We start from the raw sequence: 24,797 nt of genomic DNA on the forward strand, positions 1-24,797 counted from the left end.
TTCATCGTGACGCTTAAACATTCACAAACCCCATCCCTCCCAGCGACATATCCCCCACTCTTCAAACCATTCCTGTCATCAAACTCTCGTAACCTTACCATTCACAAACTTCCTCCTTCCCTCCCTTCACAAACATCAATTTACCGGTAAGTTTCACTGTCATTTATGTGTCTTAACGTAAATTCATGGGTTTTTTCCCATATTCATGGCATAGTACATGGATATGGGTTTTCCCATGTTGTCTTGCTGTAAAAGTGGCCACCGGTCTTAGTTAGGACGGCCGGTTTGTTTTGCGCGGCGTAGTTAGGTCGCCGCCCTCCTCGCGAGGCCGGTAACGTAAGTTAGGGCCACTAAAAAAAAAAAAAAAAAAAAAAAGCCACTGGCTTGTAGCATGTAAACATAGTGTACTTTAGGGTGGAACACGCCCTCATTTGTTAAAATATTAGTCGAATAGCGTGAAATAGGTGCCTTTGGAGTGAATTGACTGACGATTGGAATGGCAAAGAAGTGTTATATTATGATATCTTAGAAATTAAGTCCAATTCAAGAAGCATGTTCCGGTGTATTCCATTGTTTAAGGGATGCAACCGTCAGGTTGAATACATTGACAAGCGGCACAGTTCGCTGTCTTCAGTTCCTGACGATATAATTCGCTATGCTCGAAGCTTGGAAGAACTACTTTTGGATGCCAATCATATAAGAGAACTATCAAAGGTGAGCATATAGATTAAATGTTTCAACTTTGGTTAACGTCTGAGCAGGTCCAGGTCCGCCGTTCAAAGGCCAAAACCATTATATCGGGTCAGAGGCCATTCCCTCAGGTCAGAGGTCACACAAACATAATGGGTTTTGCCTTTATACGGCAGAAGTACCTAGCTAACAGCAATGTTACACAGGTTACGCAGTTAAAGGTGTTAATTGGGGGCCCTATTAAAGTTATTGCGGCCGCCACAGCTCTTGTGGTAAAAAGGTAGGGCTCAGCTGGTGGCCAATCAGTTGACACAGATGGCAGTTTCTGCGGTATATGTGTAGCTGAAGTTCAAGTAAGTATGCCACACTTGCTAAGTTGGTAGTTTGTAGGTCGGTAGGTTGTTGGCTTTAGGTTGGTAGGTTGAAGGTCGGTAGGTTCATGGCTGTAGTTCAGCAGGTAAGGTTAGGTCAGGCTAGCCTATGTTTTTTATCTTCATCTTACTTTGTCTACAGTTTTACCAAATATTCTGCTGTGTGTGGAACAGGCCTCTGCATCAAGCAATATCCCTCATCCTATCCTTGATGTATTGAAATACTTGTACCTACATGATGTATCTTTGAGCAAACAACAGGTAATTGTGGCAAAGTACCTATATCGATGTAACTTCATTGAGCACATTTAATAACATTTTGCCTTGCTTTTCAGGATTTCTTTCGCCTCACGAAGCTTAGGAAGCTTGGTCTGAGTGATAATGAGATTCAGAGGCTTCCCTCCGAGATCATGTACCTGGAACATCTTGCTGAGCTGGATGTGTCCAGAAATGGTATGTTACTGTATCACATCAGGTTACTGCTCAGTTTCTACCTATCTGACCAGGCTGAGATACAGGATTTATTCTAGAATATTGAAGAGGACCATCAGCTTGTTTAGGTCGCACTTCATTGCTGGGGTAGTGCATGCTTTGTAATATGGCTGATGGAGCTATGAATTATATGACTCTCACGTTTGCAGCGTGTTTGTGTCCAGTGTCTGTTGACTGTATTTTGTTTTGCCTTTTTGACAATAAGCACTAATGGCAAGAAGTATGCTTGGCGATCGGACCTCAGTAAGTTGTCATGGCCTGTGTCAGAATACCTACCTCTTCATCTCCCTGCCCCTTCCTCCTTTGTTTTCTCTCTATCACCACTTGTGACTTGGCAGATGTACCTGACATTCCTGAGGAGATCATCAAGTGCAAATCCCTCCAAGTTCTCGATGTCAGCAGCAATCCCATCACGAGGTAAGTAGATCTTGTGCTAGCTATGAGCTGATTTTTCAAAATGTCAGGATTTGGAAAATTAGACTCCAAAGTCCTTTTTCATGAACTTTATACTAGCTTGGACATTAAGCATGACCTTTATACTAGCTGGGACATTAAGCATGTAATTTTTGCAAGTTTTTGAGGCCATCTGCTTGCTGTCACTACGCACCTATCACAGGGGTCGAGCCAGATGGGCCTTGGAATGTGAAATGACCTAAGAACGACTTTCCCGCAGGCTTCCTCAGGGGCTCGTGCACCTCCGTAACCTGACCATACTGGGACTGAACGACATGTCGCTCACCTCGCTGCCCGCCGACTTCGGCAGGTGAGACTCTCCTGGGGCAACTGACTAGCAACTAACCTAATGACCATTTTCTGAGACACACTCAGTCATATTCTGACGGGTCTTATCTTTTTGACACAATTAATCATAACAGATATTGACGTCGTTACAACTGCTTGAGACTGTATGAGATGGGACATGCACTGCGCCTGGACGTTAATACCTTGCCGTCCAGCGTTTGTGTATTGCTCTTGTCCTCGTCGGACCGGCTGGAGTCAGACCCGCCCCGGGTACACCAGTGTCAGCTGATCACGTGACCCAGCACGTGACCTGTCCCCAGACTCAATGGTGGTTGCAGTTCACTTGGCGGCAGGCATTCTTTGCGGCTCAATCTGTTATTTAGTAGATGCTGCCCGACTTCTAGATGTAGGTATGTCGGCGGACACTCAGTCTTTAACTAACTCGCGACAGCAGCGTTGTGTCGCCGGAGAACCGGGAGACGACTGGAAAACAGATAATGCTGGGCCGGGTGCCCCAAATCGTCCTCGCTAAGGCCGTGGTGGAGCGACACCAATCGACGAGGACGTTGGCTATAATTCTGACGGACGAGGGACACAGGGGGTCGGGGACCGCCGTCCATCGAGTGCCATGACCGGGTGTCCACGTCCCAAGCCGCCAGACTGTGTCGCCAGCCAATGCTGACCGAGTTCCAGAGGTGGATAGCTTTCTCCGAGGGCGGAGGATCTGAATTATCCATTTAAACTGACGACGTGATAAGTCGTCAACGAGTTTGGAAATGTTTGTGAGCAATAAGTCTGTGTTTGGCCTGATGCAGCCGCCGAATAGACAAAACAAACGCGTTTAGTACACACAGCAGCGCCTGAGAGGCTGTCAACGCCGCAGTGGAACATTCGCCAAATGGTTATGATATACCGTCATTGTATGTTAAAGGCGAGCCTGACCTCCGCGGGCCACCTTGAGGGGATGGCGCTCCGGGTCATCACGCCGCGTACAGTACGGGCCAGCCTGCCAGGGTTCTGGACCATTGACCAGGGCGCTGTTCGGTCGCAGTTTTTTATCAGCAGACAGTAGTGGTGTCAATTTCAAAAAAGGTATGTCCAATGTCCGTCCAATGTTCAATATTTACGTCGGCTGTCCGTCCAAAAATGTCCAAGCCAGCCATTTGCCCAAAGATGTCCGACATCTACGCAATAGTTTACACTCAACACTGTTATTTAATTTGCTTTTAATGTATCGTTACTAGCTCAAAAGTGTTAATCATATCGAAAGCTGAACTTTCTAATAACCAATCAATTTTAAACACGATTACCTACTTTATAAAAATGTTGAGGTGTAGCAAGGGATGTCCAAAGTTGTCCAAAGCCTGCTGTCATTGTCCAACCGAATTCCGAATTGGACATTGGACAAAATCGGAATTCCGAAGATATAAGTTCCGATTGACACCACTAGCAGACAGCAGGCTACGAGCATGCTGCTATTTCTTGGCTCCTCATTGGTCAAATTCGCGTGGTCTCTTCATTTGACCAATGAGAGGCCAAGAAGGGTCAGCAATAACTTCCTTATATGGGAAAAATCGACAGCATGCTGATAAAAAAAACAGCTACCGAATAGAGCTCAGGTTGATCTCACACATGCGGCCAGACTGACTTTGATAGTCTCAGATATTATGTCAGACCGTGTGGATGATCGCCGACACTGTTAACCGATTCGGCCGTTTTGAAATCATTAAGTAATTACGTTGGGATCGCTGAAAGTGATATTTGAATAATCATTGAAATCTGCGAAACTTTGACTTCTTCTTCTGCTTTCATCCTGTTATGCGACTTATTGTTGAGTTATACTTTAGGCCTGTTTAGGTGCTAGATATTTATTATCACCCGCAGTAGAATTAAGCTAATGCAGACACTTTGATCGTCACGTTTCAGATCAAGAACACGCCAAAGGCTAGATGGAAGATGTGAGGGTAAAGCATTTCACCTTCTATGCTATGTTTGAGACCCTTTTGTAGGTAGTTCCTCAATGCAAAAAAAAAGTCAAATTTCTTATCATTCTTGTTCTTATTGTATTCTGCATTTCAAATGCATAATTTGCATTTCATGGAAATTTCGTGCACTGGATTTCAAATGCATCGGATCAGAGATGTCGACTTGACAGATAAGTGTCTGGCCAGCTTCGAGACAAATAGCAGTGCTGCCATACCGTGGTGGCATGTGCACCTGGTTTTACGACGCGCTATCCCTATCGCGTACCGATTGCTTTGGTGACAGGCGCTTGAGGAGGGTTGTGTTTGAGTAGGTCAGTCCCACGCACAAGGGGGAAAAGCTCAAATTATTGAGCGCTCAAAAAATTGAGCGGGCCCCATTATGAAGGAATAGGCGAAACGATGGTATTTTACAATGCCTCTAGCGTCACACTACGGCAAATATCGTATCCAAATAAGGTATCAATGGCAAGAGAGAGCAACAAGGTTTCTTCTCGAACACTCGCCGTGATAATTTATATCGGTGTTTTTGGAAAGAAAATGCCCTAAAGACGCTCAACTTTTTGAGCGCCACTTGTCGTTCGGGACCGCGATACTCAATAAATTGAGCGCCACGACAGACGACAGTCAGCTGGCGCTCAAAAAATTGAGTGCCGGCCAGCATCTACACTCAATTTATTGAGCCTTCTCCGTGACAGGTGAAGCCGGTACTGGCTGCCATTTTTGATGTTATGTTCGTTGAAATACGTTAAACTGAGTTGAAACAGAAATGCAGGAAGTTGAATGCTACGTGGTACCTAAACTTTTCACAAACCCATGCCATCATGTCACATTTTCCGCTAGTAGTTTTATCGGTCGCCTTTCGGATTCGGCACACCTCAAATAATTATACAGGGCTTGAATAATCCGTATGAATACTGTATTTATATTTTCTGACTGTACTGGGAGAAGGGAATACGTGATTACAGAAAGATATCCACCCACGCTTGAATATTGGAGAATTATACAGGAAAAACTGTATTGCCACGGTTACAACTTACAAGGCCATCGGCCGCAAACAAACGAAAATACTATACAATGTGGGTTAGATTCACAAACATCATCAAGTGTGGAACACAGAGACGAGCAAAACAACATCACATTATCGCATGCCAGCCCGACCACATTGGAACCGGGTGACCTGCGACCGGAACCTGCGTCTTGCCAGCATACATCACAAAAGCAGGAGGCAGTGTCGTACTGCTTTGATCCAAAATACATACTGCTTTGCTTGCCATATAACAAATGATATAAACGACCTAAGCCCGGACTAAGCTTATCATTATCAAATCCTTAACATGTAAAAGACGAATGGAAACATCGAGTCTCAGACCAGCAGTAGCAACCATCACAGTAGCAGCATCACAAAGAACACGCGGCATTATCAGACAGCCGTTTTGTTATCGGGCTACAGGCGGCGACGGCGTGGTTGCAGACCAGCTGCGAGGTAGCGGCGTGCGGGCAAAAGGCGCGGGCACACCTCCATGTGGCCGTGCGGACAGTGCGCGGTCGGCGTCGCATAGTGGGCGGCATCGGGCTGTCCCGGGGCCGTCGAAGCCGCACAGGTTGTCGGCGCATGTGGGCGCGCGCGGTCACCACGGCCAGCTGCTCACCACCAGCACAGACTGCGCAGCGTCGCCGCTCCGCCGGCCAGAACACGCAGACAACCCTTCTTGCAGTCGCACAACACGTCGCCAAACTCATTCACCTGCTCCACCATGTTGTTGATGTCACCGAGTCGTTCAAGTTGTGGCTCGTGCCGTCGAGCATGACCTGCCCGATCGGACACGGGTCAGCGGCTTCTGCTCCAGCGAAGTCTTCATCTTGGTGACGTCTTGCTGATCTCCACAAAGGCTGAGCAGATGACCTTACCCACAGGGACGGCCGACGTCCTCGCCAGCGACCGCTTGGTTGTGCAGACCTGCCAGAAAAAGAAAAGCTGTTTGGTGATCTCAAACGATTTTTTTTCTTTATGCAGTGGAACAAAATGGAAAATATGTCATACAACAGGAACTAAAAAAAGATGCAGCCTAGGTCGTCTAAGAAATGGGTGCAACATTGATAAAATTCTTCCTTGAATGAATTCTACAAATGCTTTTGATAAAATGTGTGGTGATTATAAGGAGACCACTTTACTATAAAATTGCTCAGGATTCCCTATCTGGACCTGTCAAAAAATCCTGACTGCACACCAACAATGAGCATTAAATCCGAAACCTCTACCAGGTACCTAGGGATAATTAAATTCTGATTCAGGAAAATATTTCACATCATACAAATAAAAACCTTTACTATATTGAAACTGAAAATGTGATGCCGATCCAGTGACCTAAGGGTCTCAAAGTATAATAATGAATTAATCTATTATAAATTTGGTGGTGACTGCCAACTGGCGTCTGGCAGCCTAGACCTTGAGGCTTGAAAGTGGCCTTCCTTTTCTATTGACTCCGATCCTCCAGATGGAAATGATATAAAGGATCATTTTTATCTTTTTCAAATGAGCCAGTCAGCAAAGTGGCTATCCTGTTTCAGCATTCACACACACAATAGTTGACTGTCAGTCTGTCATGCTGTCAGTGTTGTGAAGTAACGAAGGAGTTGAGTTTTGTTGATTAAAAATTGTGATGTTATGTAAAGGACTGGAAAATGAATGTGAAAACTATGGAAACATATTGGCAGAGTATTGTCACTTACTATCAGGACATATGGATAGAGAATACTTTCAAATTAATAAGAAATGCCAAATATCAAGGTACTCAATCACTGATAGCAGTGGACTATCATATGTTTTAATGTCAATTATATGAAAGTTAAGACTGAAACTACCTTTAACTTCATCATACCTAATGAAAAATTGTGTGAAGAAAACATTCACAGCCTCTTTGAAGCACTTAGACCACTAAAAAACAAAAATTTTCACGTAAATATGTTGTGTCTCTTTCCCTCAAAACATCATATCGGATTGCGCCACTTTCGTCGACAGTTACTTATCTGCATGCAAATCGAGGAAAACGTGAATTGATTGACGTTTACGTGTTTCCAAATTTAAAATCACAGCATATTCAAACTTTTCAGTGTACCTTTTAACATCTAAATATAACTAAAACGATAAAAACTTACCTTCAACACAAGGACGCCGACAACCACGCGACCGGAGACGTCGCGACGAAATAAACAAACGGCGCCGCCAAATGAAAAATATTCTCCGATATGGGTGATGTGAAATTGAGTCGCAATCATTTTGGGTAGTATGAAAAATGCTCTTTCCAACAGAACCCTAGTAAAAAACGTGAATGGACAAAAAATAACTTTTATTTCGACATAAATATTGGCCTGTTTTTAAGGCATTCTGGTATGCCGTAAGATTTCGACCTAGAAATTGGTGTTCCCCCAATCATTGAAGCTTGAGCAGTGAAAAATATGAAAGCCTAATCTGTTTTGCATCATTAGTGATTCTCCTAGGGTGTTGCCATTTCTCCCTAGGTGTTGCGAGTTGCTTTTGCAAAACGTGTTCCTGAAACGGCTCAATTTTTTGAGCCCTCAGCATTACGCCTATGGGAGCCTCTGACGTCACACGCTCAATATTTTGAGCGCTCAATAATTTGAGCTTTTCCCCCTTGTGCGTGGGACTGAGGTGGTATTGATAGTTGCTATCTTTCTTGACTCTACATATTTGTGGCCATTGAGGAGCCGAGCCGATGTCACGCCATTGATCGACAGTGTCCAGTGTCCACGGTGAGCTGCTGGCTAACGCCCGTGTCCGTCAAACGAGACGCCAACCTCCCCGCTGAGCCGTGACGGCAGTCTCTCCCCCCGCCGCAGCCTGGTGAACCTGCAGTCGCTGGAGCTGCGGGAGAACCTGCTCAAGGCGCTGCCGGACTCTGTCTCTCGGCTCGAGCGGCTCGAGCGGCTCGACATCGGCGACAACGAGATCGAGGAGCTGGTAAGGGCGGGGGTGACAGTGCACGTATTCATCGCTCATACTAATTAAATGGTGTTTTCTTATGTTCAGTTTCGATCACGGAGAGTGGTACCGATGATGACGAGCGTGTGTTTATTGGTTTCAGCAAGCCACCATCGGTTCTCTGCCGTCCCTGAAGGAGCTCTGGCTGGACCACAATCAGCTGACGCACCTGCCCTCGGTGAGTGGCCGAGCGCCGCAGCCGGACCGGCCTCAGTCAGACCTGTGTCCGGCCACTGCCTGACCGCTTACTCACGCATTTGTGATGACATTGTGTCTAAATCGTGTAAGGCTGCCAGTGTCTGCTGTTAAAGTTGTGCCTGAGTTATGATCCAGCTGCCAGCTGCAGCTGTCGGTCGGTGGTCATATGAACTATCGCGTCTGTGTCGCCGCTGCTCAGGAGATTGGCCAGCTGAGCAGCCTCAAGTGTCTGGACGTGTCTGAGAACCGTCTGGAGGACATTCCGGAGGAGATCGGCGGCCTGTTCAGTCTGGAGGACCTGCACCTGTCGCAGAACTTCCTGGAGGCGCTGCCCGACGGCATCGGAAAGCTGGCCGAGCTGCTGATCCTGAAGGTGGACCTCAACCGGCTGACGGCCTGCAACCCGGCCATCGGGAGGTGAGACGCTGCAGACCCGACAGACCTGACAGACCCGACAGACCACACAGACCACACAGACCAGACGGACTAGGCAAAACCGGCTGACGGCCTGCAGGATGTGACCCGGCCATCGGGAGGTGAGAACAGGCAGACGGTGCGTGTCTTTGACTTTGAACTTGAATAGAGTAGATCTAACGTGAAGCTGATCACAGCTGGTGAACGAGTATGAAGCTAACATTCGCCTAAAATGCTGTCACTTGAAGCCCTTATGGTATATTAGATACGTAATGCGAATATATTGGTGTCCCAATAGCTTTTTTCGTGTCCAATATCCATGCTGTAGAGCTCATAGTTCCGGTACGAGGTCAGTCGGCGGATGTTGTGATTTAGTATAAATCTCCGCAGCTCGGTAAGACCCCTCGTGCTGCGTGTTTCAGGTGCGCCAGCCTGCAGGAGCTGATACTGACGGAGAACTTTATCACCGAACTGCCGCCGTCTGTGGGCAATCTGCGCCACCTGACCAACCTGAACGTGGACCGCAACCGGCTCGTCAGCCTGCCGGACGAGATCGGTGAGCTACTGCTGGCCCCACTGCACCCCGCAGTGACGCAGGGATGGGGGGATTGGAATCAGACAACTGACAGCTGGGAATATAGTCGTTCAATAAGTAAGGTAAAATGTCCTATAGTTAATGGATCTCGTGAAGTTAAGGAAAATTAAATGTGTGATCTGAATCTACGGAAAATTTCCTTCATGACGTTCGCAGCCGTTTTTAGGTGTTTGGATCACTGTCCGAACACGGTCGGTATGAAAACATCGATGCAGCAGCGTTCCGTTCTAAAAATGTCCGTTTTGTCAGGTGAACCAAAATCTGCTTCAAAACTAGTGAATGGCACTATTGCCATCGCTATCGGATCACTGACAGACATTTTGCTTGGGAATAACTTTTTATTGATGAGGCAATCAATAAAATAGTAGATAAAAGGTGTACAAGTATCAATAAAGAGTTTTTCGAGCAAGCTTTCAGCGCTGGGTGAATTGCTGGACAAGCGCGTGCGCCCGGACGGTGATCGGATGTAGGTGTGACTTTCGAAGGCTGGGGAGGCTGGCTGACAAGACCTGCAAACAAATGCTAATAGCCACTTTGTAGACGAAAGTTTACTGAACATTTGCTGTTAGTTTTATGTCGTTACAGCATAGGTGGACTGAAATACATGTGATTTTACCTTACTTATTGAACGACCTAGTAGATTAGCCGGCGCCGCTCTGAATCCATCAATGACACAGGGCGCGGGGATCGGTGGGTAATAGGGGAAAACTGCGTAACCGGCTGAAATATAATACTGAGTGGACCGCTGCCGGCCACATAACCATTCCAGTGGGCTGCTGCAGTCGGCTGCGTATGTAAAATGCGTGCACACGTCATGCTATGCCGGTTTAGCTAAGCCCCCGGTCCGTCTCCGGTTCACAGGTAACCTGCAGGAGCTGGGCGTGTTGTCGCTGCGCTGCAACCAGCTGCAGCACCTCCCCGACACCATCGGACAGTGCAGCGCCCTGCACGTGCTCGACGTCTCGGGGAACAGGTGAGCACGGCGCCAGCGGCCGCCTGCACACACCAGCGGGTGCTCTCTGACTGTCCTGCGAGGCACACATTGCCCGTGAACCGGCAAAGTGTATAACTTTTTCAGCTTACACCCAGGGCTGTCTTTAGTAACGCGTTTTAGTCGTATTTCGCCGATGGCTTTGTGGGAGGAATCGCATTCTTGTCTCCCCTACTTTTATGTCAGGTTTCTTAACGGCTATGTAAATGCAAGAACGGGTCATAAAACGAACCTGTGCACCAATAGGCATCGCTATGATTGAAAATAAAGTCAATATATCGGCCAATGTTCGACCGGCTTATCACCAAGCCTGAAAAGGTGATCTTGTCAATACGTCTGTGACATTATCTGAAAACGTTAGGCTTGCTGTCAGTCGTTCTCAGCCACCTGTCCCGCTTTGTAGATAGAGTTACGATCAGTCGTTCTCAGCAGCCCACCCGTCCCGCAGGCTGCAGAACCTGCCGGCCTCGCTGCAGAACCTGAACCTGAAGGCGGTCTGGCTGTCGGAGAACCAGGGGAAGCCGATGCTGCAGTTCCAGACGGACTGGGACGAGATCAGCGGCCAGGAGGTGCTCACCTGCTTCCTACTGCCTCAGCTAGACGACCACGAGGACAGAGGTGCGGCGCCAGACGCGGCCGGACGATTACAGCTGATTGATATTATTATTGATATTGATCAGGATGCTGTTAGATATTGATTTTGGGTTGTGTCGTAATTGGTGTTTGGTTGGAAACATACGATTCAGACGGGAGTGCTATAGCATTTGAATCGTTGACGGCTATTGGCTGGGTACAATTCTGTTCTGCCGCTGACTGCCGCTCGGTCGCTGCCGCAGAGTTCACCAGCGGCCGGCTGTACCGCTCTTCGTGCGACGACCTCTCGACCAACGACGGCAGCGAGCGCGACTGGGACGAGCACCGGGCGGCCGTGGTCCAGTTCGGACCCGAGGACGACGAGCTGCTCGACAGGGAGGTGAGGCCCCCCGCGCCCGCCAATCGGCCGTCTGGGCAGTGGGCGCCTCGACAGACACTCGCTGCAGGCTGACTCCTACAGTGGTTTGCTGGTGAAGTGGGATATGCTGTGGCTACGTCGATAATACCGAGAACAACAACAACAACAACAACAACAATAACAACAACAAAATATCGTGACACTTACGAATTTACACAAACTTCGGAAGTATATTATATCAATTGGGAAACGCCCATTCAACCGCTTCACTTCACTCTCACTTCAGTTCACTTCGCTTCGCTTTACTTGTATTTGTAATTGATGATTTGTTTATTTTATTATGCAAATGTTGTTGATCGCTGAACCATCCCTCGTTGTTGCAGAGTCATTTTGTTCGTCACAACACGCCCCATCCCCGCGACCTGAAGGCCAAGGCCAACAAGCTGTTCGGAAAGGGAAAGCAGGTGGACGGGACCCCCAAGTCGGCAGAGGTGAGGATGGACTGAGCGCGGTGTGAGCCGGCCCAGTGCTGCGCTTTGTGTTTGGTGTTGTTCTTACGGACACTGGTACAGTCCACGCATGAGGTAATGTGGGGTTTCAGTCATGGGTAATAGGGTATGTTCTGCTTCTGAAGCTTAGGAACGATTAGCCAGACTACAATGAAACTTTGAATGTAGCTTATATGTATCGTCACCCTTGCAGCTACAACTTTAGCTATTGACATCTTCTTTTCGACCACTCCGCATTAAACAATCGCCAGTCAAAGCCAACCGTTGAGATTGGTAAAACCCTACATTACTTTAGTGGTGGGCTGTACTTAATGTAAGAAGTCCCTAAACATTGGGACCGTCTGTCTGAAGTAACGGCATGTATTTACCTGAGATGTAGGCGGCTTCTTGCAAACACCAGGTGCCGCCATATCATCATACCCCGGTGAGCAGTGTGTCTGAACTGACGGCCCGCCCCTCGGGTTGTTCTGCGCAGCACCTGGACTCCCCGCAGCCGGCTGACACCAGCGGCCGGTTCAACCCGGCGTTCCGTCGCGACCTGCCGCGCTCCTCGGAGCTGCGCCGGGTGGACCCGGGCACCGGCCAGGTGACCGAGCTCTTCTCACCGCCGCCCTACGACGCCGCAGGTGAGGGCGCGAGCTGCTCCCTCCCCTGACCCACCGCCCCCCTACGACGCCGCAGGTGAGGGCGCGAGCTGTCCCCTCCCCTGACCCGCCGCCCTACTATGACGCCACAGGTGAGTGGCCGACGAACGTCTCCGCCGCTACGTCATGATCTGTCACCAGTGCCAGTGGACTCCAGCACCATATTCTGTCCTGCTGCTACTGAATTCGGATGTTGCGCTCTATTCGTAACAACACTCGACTGCCGTTTAAGCACGCGTGTTGTCTCATTCGCTGCCCAAGTACACAAACATTTTTGCCGAAAAGTTCATTGTCGCAGCTGCTTCCGCTCAGGTTCTGCGCCGTTCCTCTAGTGACTGATGTTCATTCGACAGAGTGTGTTGGTTTGACTGTGTGTGTGTTTCGACTGTGTCTGCTGGTTTTCTGCGCTGCGCTTAGTTCTGGTCCGCTCATCTGATGATTGATGTCTGCCTCACAGAGACGATGCCGCCGTCCATCGGCGACCTCGACAAGGAGCCGGCCGTGGACCAGCAGCCGCCGCCGGCCTACCACGAGGTGGCCGCGCCGCCCGCCGCTCCGCCCGCCGAGCCGGCGGCGAAACCGGCCGCCGAGCCGGCGGTGCGGTCCTCGCAGCCGCAGACGGAGCCTGTGCCGGAGCCGGAGCCGGTAGCGGAGCCGACCCGGGAGCCGGCTCCGGCGGCGCAGACGGCCGAGGCGCCCGAGCCGCCGGCGGAGGCCGACCAGGACTCGCCAGACATGGGGGACCGACGCGTGGGCTTCGCCGTGTCCGGGGACGAGGAGCCGACCGCCGAGCGGCACAACCGGCTGCACCGGCGTGACACGCCGCACCACCTCAAAAACAAACGCATTACGGACAAGGTGAGCTCAGCTGGCGTGGCCGGTCCGCTGCGCTCCGGGCTGAGTCGGTCGATGCCCATTCAGTGCCGATCGGCGTTTGTTACACCTCAAAGTGGTTTAGGTGGTGGCTGACCGGCCCTCTGTTCCGTCGTTCTTATGGCGTATGACCAGTTCTCCTCCCGCCCGCCCTCAGTGGTTCGAGTGGCGGACCTCTCCGTCATTGGCGTCTGACCGGCGCACCAGGTCCTGTCGCGTGGGTGTCGGCTGACCTGCTGTCCCTCCCTCCGTGGTCCTAATGGTGTCTGACCGGTCCTCCCGCTGTCCTGCCGCGCAGGACGTGTGGACTGACCGACTCGCCCTCTCTCTGGCCAATGGTGACTGACCTCCCGGCCCTCCCCCGTCCTGCCGCGCAGGACGTGTGGACTGACCGACTCTCCCTCCCTCTGGCCGATCGTGACTAACCTCCCGGTCCTCCCGCCGTTCCGCCGCGCAGGTGGACCAGGACCAGGTGGCGTCCATCATCGCGCAGGCGCTGAAGCGGCGCGAGGGGGAGGGCGGCGACGGCGCGTCTCCGCCGCCGCCGGCCGCCGGTCCCACGGTGCAGGTGGAGGAGCAGCAGCTAGACCTGACCATTCAGGTGAGGGGGCGGGGCACAGAGAGCAGAGCCCGCCGGTACTTAACTGTAGCAGCAGCTGGACCTGACCATTCAGGTGAGGGGGCGGGATACAGAGAACAGAGCCCGCCGATCCTGGACCTGACCATTCAGGTGAGGGGGCGGGGCACAGAGAGCAGAGCCCGCCGGCACTGGACCTGACCATTCAGGTGAGGGGGCGGGGCACAGAGAGCAGAGCCCACGGCCGGTCCTGGACCTGACCATTCAGGTGAGGGGGCGGGGCACAGAGAGCAGAGCCCGCCGGTCCTGGACCTGACCATTCAGGTGAGGAGGTCCGCGTGGTAAACTGCGTGGACTGGGACTGAGTATCGTCGGCGGTGCTGACTGTCGCCCGTGTCTGTGTGTCTCAGCTCCTGACTGTTACCCGTGTCTGTGTTCCAGCGGGTTCCCTCCGGACTGGGTCTGAATATTGAGTAATGAGTGTCCCCGGCGGTACTGACCAGTGTCTGTACTCTGTGTCCTGTGTTCCAGCGCGCTCCCTCCGGGCTGGGTCTGAGTATCGCCGGCGGGCGCGGCTCCACGCCGTTCAGAGGCGACGACGAGGACGTCTTCATCTCGAAGGTGCTGGATGGCGGCCCGGCGGACCTGGCTGGACTCAAGGTGGGCGTCCTCACGGGACAGAATGAACATCCCGCACGGCTTCATGCATTTTTGATGTTTCGTTTGCCCGGCCGATTCTCTGCTCCAGCTGATGCTAATTCGTTGCTGTCTCCTCCAGGTGGGCGACAAGCTGACGTCGGTGAACGGCGTGCCGGTGCTCGGCGCCGACCACTACGACGTGGTGGGCATTCTGAAGGCGGCCGGCGACGCGCTCCACCTGTCACTGCTGCGTGAGGTGACCCGGCTGGTGCCGCCGCCGGAGCCTGAGTCGCAGCCGGAGCCGGAGCCGCCCGCCGCCGAGCGCCGCCGGCCCGTGGACGCCGTCACCGACCACGTGGCCAAGGAGCGTCTGGAGACGCAGCAGCGGCTGCAGCGCGAGCTGGAGCGGCGCCGCGCAGAGCTGCGGCCGCCGGACGAGCCGCCGCCGCCGCCGGTCAGTCGGCTGAGACGCCGCCGCCGGCCGACGGCTGTGTACCCCTTCACATGTCGAGTAACCAGGGACAGGAAGACGACTGCATCAATGTGCAGCGTTTCTAGCATAATTTCCACTTACTGGCGTTACATAAAAAAGAATCGACTTTACTTACGACCTTCATTCTCCTCCAGTAGTACAATTATTGCGCCCGTGAAGTGGACTCTGGCCCGCAGCTCGCTCACAGCTGCTGTTCTTTTCCAGCAGGAGAACGGGACGTCGGCCAGTGAGGAGACTCCGTCGCCGCCGGCCGCCGGCGGTACCGACTCTGAGCCGATGGTGACGCGGACAGAGACCATCCACACCACGCTGATCCGCGACAAGAACGGGCTGGGGTTCAGCATCGCCGGCGGCCGCGGCGTGGCGCCCTACGACGGAGCCGACGCCGCCGGCCGGCAGCGGCGACAGCCCGACGACGTACGTTACCTGTCAGGGTCTATCCGTCTCTCACGTGATAGGTGGTTACGGAGCGAGCGAAGCGAGCGGAGTCTTTCCTTAGATTAACGGAAATTTCTGAGTATGTACGGCCGGCCGGCCGTGCGGACGCTTTTGCGAGGCTTATATCTCAGCAATCACTTGACCGATTTACATGCGGTAATTTTTGTAGGGTAGCTTCATTCCTTCTACCAAGTATTGGACTATCCCCGATGGATGTGGGTGACCCCTTATGCACGTGCCACGTGCAAAACGAAGAGGTGTCAGTTTTGTAATTGTTGCAATATCTCGGTAACTACTTGGCCGATTGCGCTGAAAGTTGGCATATAGTTAGGCACCCACTAGGCACTGCATATCCATGTGCCAGAGTTGGGGTGCTGCTGCACGTGCGCACGTGCAGGGGTCGTTTCCAGATCTCGAGAACGGCTCGACCGATTGCGCTGAAATTTGGTACACGGTTAGAGACCGGTTAGTAGGGTGCCGTGCACAAGTCAGTTGGGACCCATTTTGCACGTGCGCACGTGCAGGGTGCCGCTTCCAGATCTCGAGAACGGCTGGGCCGATTGTGCCCAAATTTGGCAAATCGCTAGAGACCGGTTAGTAGGGTGCCGTGCACAAGTCAGTTGGAGGTACCCCCTCGCAATTTCGCACGTGCAAGGCCCACCCTCTCGCTCGCTCCGTTAGTCGCCCCGAAAGACGTTATACTGGTTTTTACGGAGCGAGCGAAGCGAGCGGAGTCTTTCCTTAGATTAACGGAAATTCCTGAGAATGAGCGGCCGGCCGACCGGCCGTGCGGACGCTTTTGCGAGGCTTATATCTCAGCAACCACTTGACCGATTTACACGCGGTAATTTTTGTAGGGTAGCTTCATTCCTTCTACCAAGTATTGGACTATTCCCGATGCATGTGGGTGACCCCTTATGCACGTGCCACGTGCAAAACGAAGAGGTGTCAGTTTTGTAATTGTTGCAATATCTCGGTAACTACTTGGCCGATTGCGCTGAAAGTTGGCATGTAGGTAGGCACCCTCTAGGAACTGCATATCCATGTGCCAGAGTTGGGGTGCTGCTGCACGTGCGCACGTGCAGGGGTCGTTTCCAGATCTCGAGAACGGCTGGGCCGATTGTGCTCAAATTTGGCACATCGCTAGAGACCAGTTAGTAGGGTGCCGTGCACAAGTTAGTTGGAGGTACCCCCTCGAAATTTCGCACGTGCAAGGCCCACCCTCTCGCTCGCTCCGTTAGTCGCCCCAAAAGGCGTTATACTGGTCGTATTGTGCCTAGTCTCTTCCCGCCGCCCCACGTTAGCCGCCGTTAGTATATGCGGCGAGTTTGTCTTTCCCTTTTTAAGTCTAATGTGATCTGACGTCAGGTGGTGTGAAGAGTTGTTCATTCGAGTGCCTACTCTGTCACTCTTTTTTTCAGGCGGCCTACTTAATATTCGCGCTTAATTTCTAAACCCTCTCCTCTTTCTCCAGGCGGTGTACGTGTATGCGTTTAATTCAACCTATCTCCCTCTTTTTCTCCAGGCGGTGTACGTGTATGCGTTTAATTCAACCTATCTCCCTCTTTTTCTCCAGGCGGTGTACGTGTATGAGTTTAATTCAACCTATCTCCCTCTTTTTCTCCAGGCGGTGTACGTGTATGTGTTTAATTCAACCTATCTCCCTCTTTTTCTCCAGGCGGTGTACGCGTATGCGTTTAATTAAACCTATCTCCCTCTTTTTCTCCAGGCGGTGTACGTGTATGCGTTTAATTCAACCTATCTCCCTCTTTTTCTCCAGGCGGTGTACGTGTATGCGTTTAATTCAACCTATCTCCCTCTTTTTCTCCAGGCGGTGTACGTGTATGCGTTTAATTCACCCTATCTCCCTCTTTTTCTCCAGGCGGTGTACGTGTATGCGTTTAATTCAACCTATCTCCCTCTTTTTCTCCAGGCGGTGTACGTGTATGCGTTTAATTCAACCTATCTCCCTCTTTTTCTCCAGGCGGTGTACGTGTATGCGTTTAATTCAACCTATCTCCCTCTTTTTCTCCAGGCGGTGTACGTGTATGCGTTTAATTCAACCTATCTCCCTCTTTTTCTCCAGGCGGTGTACGTGTATGCGTTTAATTCAACCTATCTCCCTCTTTTTCTCCAGGCGGTGTACGTGTATGCGTTTAATTCAACCTATCTTCCTCTTTTTCTCCAGGCGGTGTACGTGTATGCGTTTAATTCAACCTATCTCCCTCTTTTTCTCCAGGCGGTGTACGTGTATGCGTTTACTTCAACCTACCTCCCTCTTTTTCTCCAGGCGGTGTACGTGTCTCGGATGACCCCCGGGGGCGCTGCCGAGCGAGACGGAAAGCTGCGCGTCGGTGACCGGGTCATATCGGTGAGTGGCGACAATGGCACGAATGATAGTTACTGGTCCTCCAGTCTTAACTGATCCAGTCAGTGGCTGCTCGCTCGATGACTGGCTCGATGACTGTTCGATGACTGGCCAATTTGTTAGATGTTAGTGTCGTTCCTGAACCCTTTTACTCGCCCTATGAAACAGCCAACCTCACCCATTTATTAGATCTCACAAGAGGAATGCATTTTAGTTAATTCTGCCGGAATGTTGCTCAGCACTAGTCAGCCAACTGCTGTGCAGGTAGATGACTGGCGGCCTCTCTGGCAGATAAACGGCGTGGACGTGGAGGGTGCGCGCCACGACCAGGCCGTCTCGATGCTGACCGGCCTGGAGCGGTTCGTGCGGCTGATGGTGCAGCGTGAGACGCTCATACCGGCCTCGGAGGCGGCCAACGGCGCTCCGTCCGAGCCGGCGCCGGTCTCTGCGCGCTCGGCGTACAGTGCCGGCAGCTACATGGCGCACCGGCCCATGTACGGCGGCTACCGGCGGCCCGAGTTCGGCACGCGCGCCGCGCTCCGCTCCTCCGAGCGGCTCTCCCTGGCGGCCTCCGCGGCGGCGAGCGCTGCGGACCCGTCCGCGGCGGCCGAGCCACCCGCGGCGGCGGCGCCCTCCTCCGCCCCTGTCACTGCCACAGACGTCCCCGCCGCCGCCCCTGCCGCTACCAAGGACGTCCCCGCCGCCGTGCCTGCTGCTGCGACCGCCTCGCCAGTAACCAACTCCCGGTCCAGCTCCAGTGAAATAAAGGATAACACTACAGAGGTGGGTGGCCATTGGCCGAGTATTTCAGCTTTACCCTACCGCTGCAACTTACTTCAGGTGTTGTTGGAACACGAAATGATAGCATGATATCGGACGACAGAAATTGATGTTTTCACACCCATGAGCTCATTATTTTTGCACACATTTCATGCAGAGCTGGCAGAGCTTCCCTGGCCGTCACCAGTAGCCGCTGCTACCAGCTGCTGGGGCGGCTCTGACCGTCGTCGGTCCTTTCTCGCCCTCAGGATGTGACGCTGAACAAGGCAGGCGGCCCGCTGGGCCTGAGCATCATCGGGGGCGCCGACCACAGCTGCCTGCCGTTCGGCCGACAGCAGAGCGGCACGTTCGTCTCCAAGGTGAGGTCCGGCGACCATAGGAAACGACCGATCGGGCGGCAGAGTTGGCAGCGCATGGAACGGCCACAGCTGCTCCGGGGAGGCCTGGGGCACACTGGTCGTAGCAAAGCAGGTGGAGTCCGACATCGAGCCCAGACAGCCACTTTGTATCAGAGTAGAGTCTCGTGGTTTCTGAAAATATGCATTATGCGTGAAAGATGGTATTTGCGACGTTATTGGCAGATGTATCGGAGGGGATATGATGGGAATATCTGTACCCTCTAAAACAGCAGCATGTCATCGGCTGCAATGTATTTTCCTGGTCTTCATTTGTCGATTGTCTTGATCTCGCCCACCATGATCTGTAACGGCTGAGCAGCTGTGCCGTAAGCCCCCTTCGTGGTCTCTAGTGACCTTTGTTGGTGTGCCGTCCTTCCCGCTATGGTCTGACCCGTCTCCCGTCCCGCTCCTTGCCGTCCTCTGACCGTCCCCTCACCTCCCCGCAGCTGACGCCGGGCGGGCCGGCCGAGCGGACTGGCCGGCTGCGCGTCGGCGACCGGCTGCTGGCCGTCAATGGCTCGGATATGCAGCGTGCCACGCACGAGCAGGCCGTCATGGCGCTGCTCGAGCCGTGCCTGCACATGACGCTGCGAGTGTGCCACGACCCGCTCCCAGACGGCTGGCAGGTACGGCGGCCCGCGGGCTCAGTCTATTACCGACCCTTCTCTTCTCTGTTTTCTATTCTATCAGGACAGTTGGACTCTCTGCAGCTATGAAGCTTTATTCGCATATATTGGAACTGACGCGATGGGCGGCTGTCGCGAAAGTCTAACTCGTATGTGATATCTTGGCGGTATATTAGAATACTTTTGAGGTGCTCAGCACACCAACATTTTCTGTTACGCCTCAACTCTCTCGGAGCTGACGCTGACCCGTCTTCTTTCTCTCAGGAGCTGACCCTGACCCGTCTCTCCCCTCAGTAGCTGACCCCTCCTCCCGTCTCCGCCCTCAGGAGCTGACCTGTCCTCCCGTCTCTACCCTCAGTAGCTGTACTGTCCTCCCGTCTCTCCCCTCAGTAGCTGACCTGTCCTCCCGTCCCTCCCCTCAGGAGCTGACCCGTCCTCCCGTCTCTGCCCTCAGGAGCTGACGCTAGCCCGCCAGCCGGGGGAGAAGCTCGGTATGAACATCAAGGGCGGCCTGCACGGCCTGCCCGGTAACCCGCTCGACAAGCAGGACGAGGGCGTGTTCATCAGTAAGGTGCACAGCGAGGGGGCCGTGCGGCGCGACGGCCGGCTCCGGGTCGGCCACCGGCTGGTCGAGGTCAACGGGGTCACCCTGCTCGGCAGGACACACCAGGTCAGTGACAGGACACACCAGGTCAGTGACAGGACGCACCAGGTCAGTGACAGGACGCACCAGCCACCAGGTCAGTGACAGGACGCACCAAGTCAGTCGGGGTCACCGGGGTCACCCTGCTCGGCAGGACACACCAGGTCAGTGACAGGACACACCAGGTCAGTGACAGGACGCACCAGGTCAGTGACAGGACGCACCAGGTCAGTGACAGGACGCACCAAGTCAGTCGGGGTCACCGGGGTCATCCTGCTTGGTAGAACACACCAGGTCAGTGACCGGTCAACGGGGTCACCCTGCTCGGCAGGAGACACCAGGTCAGTGACCGGTCACCGGGGGGTCACGCTGCTCGGCAGGACACACCAGGTCAGTGACCGGTCACCGCGTCAGTCGGAGTCACCGTGCTCGGCGGACATACCATGCTAGTCGAGGTCCGCGGGGTCACCGTGCACTGACTGGAGGTTAAATTTTACCCTGTGTGTGCTGAGCGTCTCCCGGAGTGTTCCTATATCACCGTTTCCCGGACCCCATCGCTGTGCTCAGGAGGCGGTGAGCGCGCTGCGCACAGAGTGGTGTTCGCAATGTACCAGTAGTGAGTAATGAGCGTTGTACCGAGTGTCCCCCGGAGTGTGTCTGACGGACCGTCCCGGGGCCCGCAGGAGGCGGTGAGCGCCCCTGCAGTGTGTAGTGTGTGTGACGGACCGTCCCGGGGCCCGGTGGGTGCCCTGTAGAGTAGTGTGTACTGTGTAGTGTGTCTGACGGACCGTCCCGGGGCCCGCAGGAGGCGGTGGGCGGCTGTAGAGTAGTGTGTAGTGTGTAGTGTGTCTGACGGACCGCACCGGTCCCGGGGCCCGCAGGAGGCGGTGGGCGCCCTGTAGTGTGGTGTGTCTGACGGACCGTCCCGGGGCCGGCAGGAGGCGATGAGCGCCCTGCAGTGTGTAGTGTGTCTGACGGACCGTCCCGGGGCCCGCAGGAGGCGGTGCGCTGCAGTGTGTACTGTGTAGTGTGTCTGACGGACCGTCCCGGGGCCCGCAGGAGGCGGTGAGCGCTGTATGTAGAGTAGTGTGTAGTGTGTCTGACGGACCGTCCCGGGGCCGGCAGGAGGCGGTGAGCGCCCTGTAGTGTGGTGTGTACTGTGTAGTATGTCTGACGGACCGGTCCCGGGGCCGGCAGGAGGCGGTGAGCGTCCCTGTAGTGTGTAGTATGTCTGACGGATCGTCCCGGGGCCGGCAGGAGGCGGTGGGCGCGCTGTAGAGCGCTGTGTAGTGCAGTGTCTGACGGACCGTCCCGGGGCCCGCAGGAGGCGGTGGGCGCGCTGCAGTGTGTAGTGTGTCTGACGGACCGTCCCGGGGCCGGCAGGAGGCGGTGGGCGCGCTGCAGTGTGTAGTGCAGTGTCTGACGGACCGTCCCGGGCCCGCAGGAGGCGGTGGGCGCGCTGTGGAGCAGTGTGTACTGTGTAGTGTGCAGTGTGTAGTGCAGTGTCTGACGGACCGTCCCGGGGCCCGCAGGAGGCGGTGGGCGCGCTGCGCGCCGCCGAGGGCGAGCTCTCGCTCACCGTCTGCCACGGGTTCGACCCGGAGGAGGTGGAGCGCCGGGTGGCCGACGGCCGGCTGGTCCAGGCCAAGTCGGCCAGCCAGTCCGTCAGCAGCCTGGACCGGCCCGAGTCGCCGCCGCCGCCCGCCGCGCCCGCGCCCCACGTGAGTAGTCACCCGACCGCAGCCGAGACCACAGGCTGATCCAACTGTTTGTCGTATATGTTGTTCCTAGTCAATTTACAACTCAGAACCTGAAACGGAACATGAGAACATCTTGTGATATTAAGGAGATGAGCGAGTAGCCGTCCGTTCGGGCAGTGCCGACTGACAGAGATCTTCATCGACCGAGCTGGGGCCAGTGCTTTTAAAGATGCCCTCCAGGCCGTGAACTACAAAACCGTGCACTGCGTTTCAGATGCTAATGAAATGAATTCGTGGGGCTGTTAAATGCGATCCAGTTTTGTCGTCACTTGTCTAAACGCGGCTGTGCTTTGATGGTTTACACGTCTATCATCCACCCTTTAATCGTAAGCAGCTATTGACTGAACTGTTTTAATTAGTACCAAGCAGACACTCGCTTTAAATGGAAATTTTGATGTAACGCGTCTAACCGTTTGTACGTAGGGTGGGCCATATTTGTGTCGTTTGTTTCCGCTCACTGGCCCAGCCACTGATGTGAGTTCCGCGCCGTTCCCAGGCTGCGGCGTTACGGGAGCCGCGCACGGAGCAGCGGTCGGAGCCGCGGACGGAGCCGAGGACGGAGTCGAGGACGGAGCAGCGGTCGGAACCGCGCACGGAGTCGAGGACGGAGACGCGGATGGAGCCGCCCGCCTCGCCGGAGCTCGGTCGGCCCGCGTTCACCAGCACGGTGAGACGCCCGCCGTCCGGACACTCCGCCCGGCCTATCTGCCGGCTGATGGTCCGCTGACTTTTTCTAGCTCTGAGCTGCTGGCGTGGTGGTTGAAAACCCACCCCTCCTTCAGCTTATGTAGATATTGGCCAATCGGCCATATGGTCACCTTTTGTCATCTTCCTTTACAATTTTATTGATGAAGGAAATCCAACACTTTATTTCAGACTGGTATTAATTTTGATGTTAGCTAGCCTTGTTTATGTTTGCTACATTGTTAACTATTCGAAACCTTTATCCGATGAAAGAACGATCAGGATTTGCATTAAAAACCGCCCGCTCTGACGCGTGCCGCGTTACCCCGCGGTGTGACCCTGCAGCCGGCGGCAGTGCAGCACGGCGCGCAGTCCCTCTCGGCGGCGGCGGACAGGGTCAGCGGCCCGCCGAGCACGCCCGTCAAACCGCCCATCGGACCCAAACCCCGGCTGGCGCCGCGGCCCGCGCCGGCAGCTGAGCCGGGCCGCGAGCCGCCGGCGAACACGGCACCCGCGGTGAGTCCCTGCGAGCAGCCCTGAGTCTCCACTAATGTCCTGAGTCCCAGAGAGCAGCTCTGTGCCCCGCGGGCAGCCCTGAGTCCTTGTGAGCAGCGCGTGTCTGCTACCGCCGCGCCGAATCCGTGGCAAAGCCGGCCGTCACTACCAATCACCAATCACGGAGGCCTCCAGGTATCGTGGGCAATAATTTGTTTCCGATTTAGCTGTTCACTGCTCAGACAGGCTAATCCCTTTATGAGTAAATGATTTGGAGCATGTTTCATAGCAATCGTGCCACACCTTAATAAGTCCGTGTTCAGTTTGTACCCACGTCCTCTCTGCTGCCGACCGGTCAGCCTGCTGCGGCAGCCGCTCCCGCGGCGGCGCCCCAGCAGCCGGCGGCGCCCCAGCAGAATATGACGTTCTCGGCCATGAAGCGGTTCTTCGAGACGGAGGTCTCCTCGCAGAAGGAGCCGACGCCCAAGTCCGGTGAGTATAAGGTCGACAGGATGTGCTCCGTCGTATCCTGATTCTCGCTTGGTGCTTAAACGTCTTGAGCACTCGGAAATAAGGTTTAACATTGGGAACAAAAAAGTTGCCTCTTTTTTCTTCTTTCTAGACCTGAAATGTGTTTGACCCACGAGTTGAGCAATCAAGCATTCCGTAGGATTGTTTTTGACTAATAACCAGGTTGATATTATGTGAGTGCATTGACAGCCTTGATTTTTCATATATTTAGTTGCGCTGTTTGATATTATTTTTCATATAGTTCATATATATTTATGTGTATGTATGAATGTTTTAATACCTAATCCGTGCCTGTTGCATGTAGTCTTAGTTGACGCAACAATCACGCGTCTTTGTCAGATCGGCGTCGGTTAAAGGGAGATAATGAGCTTTCTTTTTTCTTAAATAAAAATTACTCGACATCTATACTATTTCTACTGTAGTTTCTATAAAATATGAAAATTTCCTAGCACATTTTCGTATGTGAAAAGGGTTTTTATTTTTGCAAAAAAAGAAGCAGTACTTGCAGTATTTGTAACACCCACCGAAATGCGTATTGTCCTTCTCTATAAAAAAGTCGCAGTAAATGGCGCTTTTGTTTCAAACAGCGACGCTTGGGTTTTTGTTTATGTTATCGCCTTGTCGTTGCTTGGTTGTAAGGATTCTAATTTGAATTAGAGTTAATTCGGTTTAGAATTAATTAGATTATAATTCGGGGGTACATAGTGCCTACTCTTCTTTGTTTCCAAGCATTATTTTGACGTCAGAGCCTGAAACGAAAAATACAAGCATATTTATTTCAAAAAGACTTCAGGTTTGTCGAACGGTGTTATGAGAATTTTGATGACAGTACAGGGTGTCCCAGAATTACCCGGACATTTATTTTCTGGCTAAAAGTACGAGTGCGCTCGCTTCTAATGATATACAAGCA

The 24,797-nt window shown here is 53.2% G+C and overlaps 1 protein-coding gene across 2 annotated transcripts in view; it reads left to right on the plus strand.

Moving 5' to 3' along the window:
- Positions 1 to 393: 393 nt before the first annotated feature.
- LOC122380854 (protein lap4-like) overlaps positions 394 to 24,797 on the plus strand; it is a 30,760-nt gene continuing 6,356 nt past the window's right edge. Inside the window, exons 1-27 of one of the 2 annotated variants that reach the window (XM_043364370.1) lie at positions 394 to 714; positions 1,397 to 1,514; positions 1,892 to 1,970; positions 2,227 to 2,316; positions 8,138 to 8,258; positions 8,383 to 8,457; positions 8,677 to 8,894; positions 9,314 to 9,447; positions 10,348 to 10,459; positions 10,926 to 11,095; positions 11,314 to 11,450; positions 11,813 to 11,920; positions 12,414 to 12,564; positions 13,040 to 13,440; positions 13,913 to 14,056; positions 14,564 to 14,692; positions 14,811 to 15,125; positions 15,369 to 15,581; positions 17,893 to 17,973; positions 18,262 to 18,753; positions 18,999 to 19,109; positions 19,595 to 19,774; positions 20,229 to 20,444; positions 21,950 to 22,138; positions 22,674 to 22,844; positions 23,207 to 23,377; positions 23,716 to 23,848. In XM_043364370.1, the coding sequence (XP_043220305.1) occupies positions 553 to 714; positions 1,397 to 1,514; positions 1,892 to 1,970; positions 2,227 to 2,316; positions 8,138 to 8,258; positions 8,383 to 8,457; positions 8,677 to 8,894; positions 9,314 to 9,447; positions 10,348 to 10,459; positions 10,926 to 11,095; positions 11,314 to 11,450; positions 11,813 to 11,920; positions 12,414 to 12,564; positions 13,040 to 13,440; positions 13,913 to 14,056; positions 14,564 to 14,692; positions 14,811 to 15,125; positions 15,369 to 15,581; positions 17,893 to 17,973; positions 18,262 to 18,753; positions 18,999 to 19,109; positions 19,595 to 19,774; positions 20,229 to 20,444; positions 21,950 to 22,138; positions 22,674 to 22,844; positions 23,207 to 23,377; positions 23,716 to 23,848 (4,621 nt within the window). In that variant the 5' untranslated portion in view covers positions 394 to 552. The remainder of the gene's footprint in view (positions 715 to 1,396; positions 1,515 to 1,891; positions 1,971 to 2,226; positions 2,317 to 8,137; positions 8,259 to 8,382; positions 8,458 to 8,676; positions 8,895 to 9,313; positions 9,448 to 10,347; positions 10,460 to 10,925; positions 11,096 to 11,313; positions 11,451 to 11,812; positions 11,921 to 12,413; positions 12,565 to 13,039; positions 13,441 to 13,912; positions 14,057 to 14,563; positions 14,693 to 14,810; positions 15,126 to 15,368; positions 15,582 to 17,892; positions 17,974 to 18,261; positions 18,754 to 18,998; positions 19,110 to 19,594; positions 19,775 to 20,228; positions 20,445 to 21,949; positions 22,139 to 22,673; positions 22,845 to 23,206; positions 23,378 to 23,715; positions 23,849 to 24,797) is intronic. The other variant, XM_043364371.1, reaches the window with a different exon arrangement.

This window comes from Amphibalanus amphitrite, unplaced genomic scaffold (genome assembly GCF_019059575.1).
Source record: "Amphibalanus amphitrite isolate SeventyFive unplaced genomic scaffold, NRLGWU_Aamphi_draft 000108F_arrow, whole genome shotgun sequence".
Taxonomy (NCBI): domain Eukaryota; kingdom Metazoa; phylum Arthropoda; class Thecostraca; order Balanomorpha; family Balanidae; genus Amphibalanus; species Amphibalanus amphitrite.